The sequence below is a fragment of the Panulirus ornatus genome, chromosome 23 (genome assembly GCF_036320965.1).
Source record: "Panulirus ornatus isolate Po-2019 chromosome 23, ASM3632096v1, whole genome shotgun sequence".
NCBI lineage: Eukaryota > Metazoa > Arthropoda > Malacostraca > Decapoda > Palinuridae > Panulirus > Panulirus ornatus.
In genome coordinates this window covers 6,737,545-6,747,998 of record NC_092246.1, presented here as the reverse complement: position 1 = coordinate 6,747,998, position 10,454 = coordinate 6,737,545, and the positions used below count along the sequence as shown (strand labels likewise).

At 38.5% G+C, this 10,454-nt stretch overlaps 1 protein-coding gene across 1 annotated transcript; it reads left to right on the top strand.

Moving 5' to 3' along the window:
* Positions 1–441: 441 nt before the first annotated feature.
* Positions 442–1,146, top strand: LOC139756692 (uncharacterized). The gene has a single exon (XM_071676347.1). It carries the CDS (start codon positions 442–444, stop codon positions 1,144–1,146), a length of 705 nt encoding a protein of 234 aa, XP_071532448.1.
* Positions 1,147–10,454: the final 9,308 nt, after the last annotated feature.

Genomic DNA, 10,454 nt, shown 5'->3' with positions numbered 1-10,454 from the left:
CTCAATAACAATGGGAAATGCAGTTTATTTTTAGAAATGCAAGATTGTAGGAATTGTTTGAAACACTATATTGAACCTAATTACTATATAGAATAATAAATAAACTTAAGCAGGGATATATATATATATATATATATATATATATATATATATATATATATATATATATATATATATATATATATATATATAAACTCAGAAAAAGATTTACAATATTGTTTTTGGTTTTGAATTGACTTTTCAAAATTGGAACTAGTTTGATCTGGTTTTGCGGTATATATATAGAGGGGGATTGACCCCACCTCAGTGATCATTTGCAATCGAGACAACGAAGGGTGAACATCTCCCACAATGAGCTCCTCACACATCTGCTCACGAACTCTCCAACTCCTCCAGAGGTGCTGTGACATTACAAATGTGAGCTTCTTGGGCCAATCCGCAATGGAATTCTTGTTCGACAATAAGAACTGTACTGTTCTTGGACAGGGAGTGTACGGCAAATGCTATTTGGCTCACATGAGTTCCAGCAAGTGGGTGTTGAAGAATACCATAGATGTCCCAGGCAATGTGCAGGCGATGCTCAGTGAAATAAGAGCCCTCTCCGTCTTGCAAGATTGTCCAGGTGTACAGCAATTGGTGATGGTGTGTCCAGAAACCCTGTCCATAATTACCCAGTACGGTGGAGAGCCACTTGGCAAATATCTGGCTAGAAACTCCTGCTCACATAGCCAGGTACTGGACATAGCCCTTCAACTGACTGACACCCTAATCAGCATCCACCAGAAGGGCTGGACACATCTAGATGTGAAAATTGATAATGTCACTGTCTGCTCCAGCCAGGCCGGCCTACAGGTTACACTAATTGACTTCGGTCTTGCTACACCAATAGGCGGTCGACGAGCTTTTCCCAAGGGCACTTTAAGCGAGCATACAGCCCCAGAAGTGTTGACCGGCTGCCCATGTTCCCCACAGTCTGATGTGTACAGTATGGCCCGGTTGGTCTCCCGCCTCGTGAAGTGGCCTATGCTCAACACCCAGTTGTCCAAATGGGTGCATCATGGCTTAAATGTCAACCCCCGGCACCGGCACTCCTTGCCAGCCTTATCAACAATTTTGAAAGGACTTAAAGATACTTTTCGTCGTTGAGTTACTAAAAGGCTGAACCCTTGTTTGCTGCGGTTATATGTAAATATATATACGGATCCAATAACCTTTTCCATAAGCCAAGGATCAAGAAATTACTTTTACAATATAACCTGACATTCAAGTCGGGTTATGGACCCTAAGACTGTGGCCTCCCCGTGGCAGGGTCTGGTAACTCTGAGGGAAACGTAATCCTCAGAGGCTAACAACAGTCAAACACACATTTTTATCATTTAATGAATTATATGATAGGATCCATCCCCCAACAAAAGGTAATTCAGTAATGTATAGCCTAATGAATATCCTTTAATGTGTATATACGTTATACTGCGAGTGGTTTCATGAAATGTGCTTGAATTTTGTATTTTCCTGTAGTGCAGCCTATGCCGCAGGAAACTCTGGAAAGAGTGATATTTATTTATTTTTAATTATTTGTTTATTCATTATACTTTGTCGCAGTCTCCCGCATTAGCGAGGTAGCGCAAGGAAACAGACGAAAGAAAGGCCCAACCCACCCACATACACACTTATATATATATATATATTCCAATGAGTCATTTCCCAGTGTAGCCTCCCTAGTTCCCAAGTGCACTTTCGTGTAATAATCACATTATCAGGGGAGACACAAGAGAGAAATATAAGTCAGTTGATATACATCGAGAGACGAAGCTAGGACGCCATTTGGTAAACATGTGAATTGTCCAAAACATACAACGACCCTTCATAAATTTATCATTTTACAAAGTTTATCAACAATAAAGTTATCTAATTTGTATAGACCATCACTAATATTACGATTATAATTCTTTGTGTATTTAATAATAGAAGATTAAATGATATTTCTCTCGGTAACGTGACTTTCAAATGGCAATACCGATGTTGGACTATTGCTAGGATAGATTAAGGAAAGAACGCAATAGGCTACAAATGTCACTAAATTGTAAGTTGGATCATCTTAGTAAAAACAGCGATGGGACCAAGAACACAAACCCTTCTTTTGTGATAAACCTGTCTAATAAACAACGACATAAGGATTCCTAGTGTGCATTAGGCTATGGTTTTAGTTTTGTGTGCTCTAACAGGGAAGCCAGCTGTGTTCAGGTCAAAGTCTTTTTGTAATTTAGAGAAATACAGTAAATTAAGAAATGCGAGGTAGCGCGAGGAAACAGACGAAAGAAATGGCCCAACCCCCATACACACGTACATACACACGTCCACACACGCAAATATACATACCTACACAGCTTTCCATGGTTTACCCCAGACGCTTCACATGCCTTGATTCAATCCACTGACAGCACGTCAACCCCTGTATACCACATCGCTCCAATTCACTCTATTCCTTGCCCTCCTTTCACCCTCCTGCATGTTCAGGCCCCGATCACACAAAATCTTTTTCACTCCATCTTTCCACCTCCAATTTGGTCTCCCTCTTCTCCTCGTTCCCTCCACCTCCGACACATATATCCTCTTGGTCAATCTTTCCTCACTCATTCTCTCCATGTGCCCAAACCATTTCAAAACACCCTCTTCTGCTCTCTCAACCACGCTCTTTTTATTTCCACACATCTCTCTTACCCTTACGTTACTTACTCGATCAAACCACCTCACACCACACATTGTCCTCAAACATCTCATTTCCAGCACGATGAAATTAATATATGTAAGGGTTTAGTGTATGCCACTTTGGCAAAACCAGTAGAACCTAAATTAATATATGTAAGGCTTTAGTGTATGCCAGTTTGGCAAAACCAGTGGAACCTAAATTAATATATGTATGGGTTTAGTGTATGCCAGTTTGGCAAAACCAGTGGAAACTAAATTAATATATGTAAGGCTTTAGTGTATGCAAGTTTGGCAAAACCAGTGGAACCTAAATCAATATATGTAAAGGTTTAGTGTATGCCAGTTTGTCAAAACCAGTGGAACCTAAATTAATATATGTAAGGCTTTAGTGTATGCCAGTTTGGCAAAACCAGTGGAACGTGAATTAATATATGTATGGGTTTAGTGTATGCCAGTTTTGCAAAACCAGTGGAACCTAAATTAATATATGTAAGGCTTTAGTGTATGCCAGTTTGGCAAAACCAGTGGAACCTAAATCAATATATGTAAGGGTTTAGTGTATGCCTGTTTGGCAAAACCAGTGGAACCTAAATTAATATATGTAAGGCTTTAGTGTATGCCAGTTTGGCAAAACCAGTGGAACCTAAATTAATATATGTATGGGTTTAGTGTATGCCAGTTTGGCAAAACTAGTGGAACCTAAATTAATATATGTAAGGCTTTAGTGTATGCCAGTTTGGCAAAACCAGTGGAACCTAAATCAATATATGTAAGGGTTTAGTGTATGCCAGTTTATCAAAACCAGTGGAACCTAATTGACCTAAAAGACTTATAAGATCTATTAACGCCTTAAAAAAAGACAAGGATATACATATTACTAAAGCAGATAAGGCTAACACTTGTGATTTTAAACAAAAGTAAGAATCTATCTAAAATGAATGATCTTTTAAATGATGACACAACATACTCTAAACTTAGTAAAAATCCCTTACAAGCAGTTAATTCTCACATCAGTAAAGAAATTAAGTTGTCGTTGAAAGGTAATAGTTCTCTTATCAAAACTTTGTCATTTTTGTCCCTTTCATTGCCATATATGTATGGACTTATCAAAACACATAAACACAAGTTTCAAGCAAGACCTATAGTGAGTTCAGTAGACTCCATCACATATAAATTATCAAAATGGTTAGTTTCTTTATTAAACCTTCATTGGGAAGGTATCAAATTCTAATATCACGAATAATGTAGATTAGTCAACAAGCTAAACAATATCCATGTTAATTCTTATTTCAAACTAGTTAGCTTTGGTGTTTCCTCACTTTTCACTTATGTTCCAGTTGATGACCTTTTAGAATATCTATTTGATGTCTTGGATGATATTCATTTACCTGTTTCAAAGTCTGTTTTCATTGACCTGATAAAGTTGTGTATAAAAGACTGCATTTCAATTCAATGGAGATAATTATGCTCAAAAATTTGGTAAGGCAATGGGTAACCCTCTTTAACCTGTACTAAGTAATCTTTATATGGAATTTTATGAAACAAAATCAATAAAGACTTCTTACCTTCTAATGCAATTTGGTTTCGTTATGTAGATGATGTTCTTTGTGTTTGGCCAACAAATGTAAATTTACAAATATTTCTACCTTTACTTAACAATTTAGTAACCTATCAGATTTACTGTAGAAAATGAAAATAATGGTATGTTACCATTTTTAGATTGCATGATCAATAGGCAAGGAAACAAGTTTAAGTTTAGCATATACAGAAAACCCACCAATGTATGCTCATATATCCATCATTACTCATCTCAACATGACAGAGTTAAATTAAAAACATTTCAATCTAAGTTCCTTAGGACAATACATATCTGCAGTCCAGAGTTTATTGATGATGAGTTTGAGAAGATATATTCTATTGCATCTAAGTTAAAGTACCCTAGATCTATCATTGATAAATCCCTGAAGTTAGCAAAATCATTTTATAGAGTTCGAGCCCAAACCTCCAATTGACACCAAGAATCTTTTAGTTCTCCCTTTTAATAATAATTTCACTTTACTTCCCATGTTGCTTAAATCCTTTAATGTAAATGTTGCCTTTAGCAACAATAATACTATACAGAATATCTTAATCAGGAATTCACCAGAAAATTCTCTTGGATGCATCTATAAAGTGCCATGCGGAAATTACGATGAATTTTATGTTGGGCACACTGGCAAGGATCTTTCTGTTAGACTTAAGCAACATAAATATAGTATAAGAAGGAGACAAGAATCAAATGCCTTGTTTAATCACGTTAAAAACTATGATCATTGTATTGAGTGGAGTAATGCCATCTCAGTTATTAACTTTAACTCTATTAGAAAGACACATATCATTGAATCTTCTATTATTAAATACACAAAGAATTATAATTTTTATATTAGTGATGGTCTATACAAATTAGATAATTCTATTCTTGATGAAATTTGTAAAAGTTGTAAAAGTTTGTGAACACTCGTTGTACGTTATGGACAATCACATGTTTATCAAATGGCATCCTAGCTTCGTCTCTTCCATGTATATCAACAATCTTATATTTCTCTCTTGTGTCTCCCCTGATGATGTGATTATTACACGAAAGTGCACTTAGGAACTTATCGTGTTTCATTTTCCCCTTGGACATGTTTACAAAAAGGCGTCCAAGCTTCGTCTCTTCGATGTATATACCCTGACTTACATTTCTCTCTTGTCTCCCTTGATGATGTGATTATTACACGAAAGTGCACTTGGTAACTTATCGTGTTTCATTTTCCCCGTGTACATGTTTACCAAATGGCATCCTAGCTTCGTCTTTTCCATATATATCAACTGACTTATATTTCTCTCTTGTGTCTTCCCTGATGATGTGGTTATTACACGAAAGTGCACTTGGGAATCTATCGTGTTTCAATTTTCCCGTGGACTCATAGGAATATCTTGATCACGTGCAAAATTATGATCCTTTCCAACATATATAAATATTACAAAGCCTAGTTTGGTTGAAAGGAAGAATTAGGTTATACTTAAGAATACTAATACTTTATATGAGGTTTATAGTAGTTAATTACCATAACTGGTAGTTCTAAACGTATGTATACTATTGCCAATAATATAAGTAATAGCTATGGAGAGTTGATGACAAATACCAATATAAACAAACCCAGCTGGACCATCAGCTGATCCGTCCCACATGTGGCAGGCATAACATTCTTCCCATAGACTACCTCTACTGCCCACTTTACACTTACTGACATTGTTTTAACCTAATACCTATTCACAACCTCAACATTAAAATAACCCATTTTGGTAGCTTGGCCCTCGCAATGATGCGTTTGTCGTGGGTAAAGCGAAATTAGGGAATATCTTGTGAAAAGGATTTGGATGGAGTGTTTCTCCGGACAATGGCGGACAGGCCTGGCACTGAGAAGGACCTATTTCAACAGTATAACTATGCCATATTACCGCTAAGGTGGAGCTGATGAAATCCTCTACTGGCGTTATCAACTGTTATGCTAGTAACTAGCTACTAGTAGACGTGACCGCCTGCACATTAGTTGGAGGAAACTAACTGGAAATAGTAGCAGGCCAATATACAAGCACGACCCACTTACTATCTTATGTTTACACAGTGAATCACGGGAAATTTCCTTTATTTTCCTAAGTGTAGAAATGTGTATAAAGACTTCTCAAATCTATTGTAACCATTAACTCTTTGCCTTTTTGAATAATTTGGAAATGGGAGGAACTTTGGAAAATTACGTCCAATTCTTTTGGACAGAAGACTTCTACTAATTACTCAATAACAATGGGAAATGCAGTTGATTTTTAGAAATGCAAGATTGTAGGAATTGTTTGAAACACTATATTGAACCTAATTACTATATATAATAATAAATAAAATAAAGGTAAACAGGTCTAATATATATATATATATATATATATATATATATATAATCAGAAAAAATTAACAATCTTGTTTTTGGTTTTGAATTGGCTTTTCAAAATTTGAGCTAGTTTGATCTGGTTTCGGGGTGTCGAAGGGTAAACATCTCCCACATTGAGCTCCTCACGTATCTGCTCACGAACTCTCCAACTCCTCCAGAGGTGCTGTGACATTACAAATGTGAGCTTCTTGGGCCAATCCGCAATGGAATTCTTGTTCGACAATAAGAACTGTACTGTTCTTGGACAGGGAGTCTACGGCAAATGCTATTTGGCTCACATGAGTTCCAGCAAGTGGGTGCTGAAGTTGAAAAAGCTTCGCTGAAGATGAAAGCCGGTAAGGCATTAGCCCCCTTTACTGACGTTCCCATTTGTTCCCTTATTTTACGCACTTTATTTATGTCCTTCCAAAACATCTTTTTCTCTCTAAAATTTAATGATACTCTCTCACCCCAACTCTCATTGGCCCTCTTCTTCGCCTCTTGCTCCTTTCTCTTGACCTCCTGCCTTTCTTATATACATCTCCCAGTCATTTGCATTATATCCCTGCAAAAAACAGTCCAAATGTCTCATCTCTTTCACTAAGAATCTTACTTCATCCCACCACTCACTATCCTTTCTAATCTGCCCACCTCTCACGCTTCTGATGCCACAAGCATCTTTTGCGCAAGCCATCACTGCTTCCCTAAATACAACCCATTCCTCCCACACTCCCCTTATGTCCTTTGTTTTCACCTTTTTCCATTCTGTACTCAGTCTCTTTTGGTACTTCCTCACACAAGTCTCCTCCCTAAGCTCACTTTCAACACTCTCTTCACCCCAACAATTTCTCATCTTTTCTGAAAACCTACACAAATCTTCACCTTCGCCTCCACAAGATAATGATCAGACATCCCTCCAGTTGCGCCTCTCAACACATTAACAACTAAAAGTCTCTCTTTCACATGCCTATCAATTATCACATAATCTAATAATGCTCTCTGGCCATCTCTCCTACTTATGTACGTATACTTATGTATATCTCTCTTTTTAAACCAGGCATTCCCAATCATCAGTCCTTTTTCAGCACACAAATCTACAAGCTCTTCACCATTTCCATTTACAACTCTGAACACCCTATGTACACCAATTATTCCCTCAACTGCCACATTACTCACCTTTCCATTCAAATCACCCATCACTATATTTATTTTATTTATCATACTTAGTCCCTCTCTCCCGCGTTAGCGAGGTAGCCCAAGGAAATAGACGAAAGAATGGCCCAACCCACCCACATACACATGTATGTACATACACGTCCACACACTCACATAAATACCTATGCATTTCAACATATATATATATATATATATATATATATATATATATATATATATATATATATATATATATATATATATAAGAGTGAGTGCTCAAATTACAGAGGTATAAGTTTGTTGAGTATTCCTGGGAAATTATATGGGAGGGTATTGATTGAGAGGGTGAAGGCATGTACAGAGCATCAGATTGGGGAAGAGCAGTGTGGTTTCAGAAGTGGTAGAGGATGTGTGGATCAGGTGTTTGCTTTGAAGAATGTATGTGAGAAATACTTAGATAAGCAAATGGATTTGTATGTAGCATTTATAGATCTGGAGAAGGCTTATGATAGAGTTGATAGAGATGCTCTGTGGAAGGTATTAAGAATATATGGTGTGGGAGGCAAGTTGTTAGAAGCAGTGAAAAGTTTTTATCGAGGATGTAAGGCATGTGTACGTGTAGGAAGAGAGGAAAGTGATTGGTTCTCAGTGAATGTAGGTTTGCGGCACGGGGTGTGTGATGTCTCCATGGTTGTTTAATTTGTTTATGGATGGGGTTGTTAGGGAGGTAAATGCAAGAGTTTTGGAAAGAGGGGCAAGTATGAAGTCTGTTGGGGATGAGAGAGCTTGGGAAGTGAGTCAGTTGTTGTTCGCTGATGATACAGCGCTGGTGGCTGATTCATGTGAGAAACTGCAGAAGCTGGTGACTGAGTTTGGTAAAGTGTGTGAAAGAAGAAAGTTAAGAGTAAATGTGAATAAGAGCAAGGTTATTAGGTACAGTAGGGTTGAGGGTCAGTTCAATTGGGAGGTGAGTTTGAATGGAGAAAAACTGGAGGAAGTGAAGTGTTTTAGATATCTGGGAGTGGATCTGTCAGCGGATGGAACCATGGAAGCGGAAGTGGATCATAGGGTGGGGGAGGGGGCGAAAATTCTGGGAGCCTTGAAGAATGTGTGGAAGTCGAGAACACTATCTCGGAAAGCAAAAATGGGTATGTTTGAAGGAGTGGTTCCAACAATGTTGTATGGTTGCGAGGCGTGGACTATGGATAGAGTTGTGCGCAGGAGGATGGATGTGCTGGAAATGAGATGTTTGAGGACAATGTGTGGTGTGAGGTGGTTTGATCGAGTAAGTAACGTAAGGGTAAGAGAGATGTGTGGAAATAAAAAGAGCGTGGTTGAGAGAGCAGAAGAGGGTGTTTTGAAATGGTTTGGTCACATGGAGAGAATGAGTGAGGAAAGATTGACCAAGAGGATATATGTGTCGGAGGTGGAGGGAACGAGGAGAAGAGGGAGACCAAATTGGAGGTGGAAAGATGGAGTGAAAAAGATCTTGTGTGATCGGGGCCTGAACATGCAGGAGGGTGAAAGGAGGGCAAAGAATAGAGTGAATTGGAGTGATGCGGTATACCGGGGTTGACGTGCTGTCAGTGGATTGAATCAAGGCATGTGTATGGGGGTGGGTTGGGCCATTTCTTTCGTCTGTTTCCTTACGCTACCTCGCAAACGCGGGAGACAGCGACAAAGCAAAAAAGAAAAAAAAAATATATATATATATATATATATATATATATATATATATATATATATATATATATATATACATATATATATATATATATATATATATATATATTTTTTTTTTTTTTTTTTTTTTTTTTTTTTTTGTCGCTGTCTCCCGCGTTTGCGAGGTAGCGCAAGGAAACAGACGAAAGAAATGGCCCAACCCCCCCCCCCCCCCCCATACACATGTACATACACACGTCCACACACGCAAATATACATACCTACACAGCTTTCCATGGTTTACCCCAGACGCTTCACATGCCTTGCTTCAATCCACTGACAGCACGTCAACCCCTGTATACCACATGACTCCAATTCACTCTATTTCTTGCCCTCCTTTCACCCTCCTGCATGTTCAGGCCCCGATCACACACAATCTTTTTCACTCCATCTTTCCACCTCCAATTTGGTCTCCCTCTTCTCCTCGTTCCCTCCACCTCCGACACATATATCCTCTTGGTCAATCTCTCCTCACTCATTCTCTCCATGTGCCCAAACCATTTCAAAACACCCTCTTCTGCTCTCTCAACCACGCTCTTTTTATTTCCACACATCTCTCTTACCCTTACGTTACTTACTCGATCAAACCACCTCACACCACACATTGTCCTCAAACATCTCATTTCCAGCACATCCATCCTCCTGCGCACATCTCTATCCATAGCCCACGCCTCGCAACCATACAGCATTGTTGGAACCACTATTCCCTCAAACATACCCATTTTTGCTTTCCGAGATAATGTTCTCGACTTCCACACATTTTTCAAGGCTCCCAAAATTTTCGCCCCCTCCCCCACCCTATGATCCACTTCCGCTTCCATGGTTCCATCCGCTGACAGATCCACTCCCAGATATCTAAAACACTTCACTTCCTCCAGTTTTTCTCCATTCAAACTCACCTCCCAATTGACTTGACCCTCACCC

What these genes read in the sequence shown, in the direction of transcription:
- LOC139756692 (XM_071676347.1), top strand. Translation starts at nt 442, where the DNA reads ATGGAATTCTTGTTCGACAATAAGAACTGTACTGTTCTTGGACAGGGA.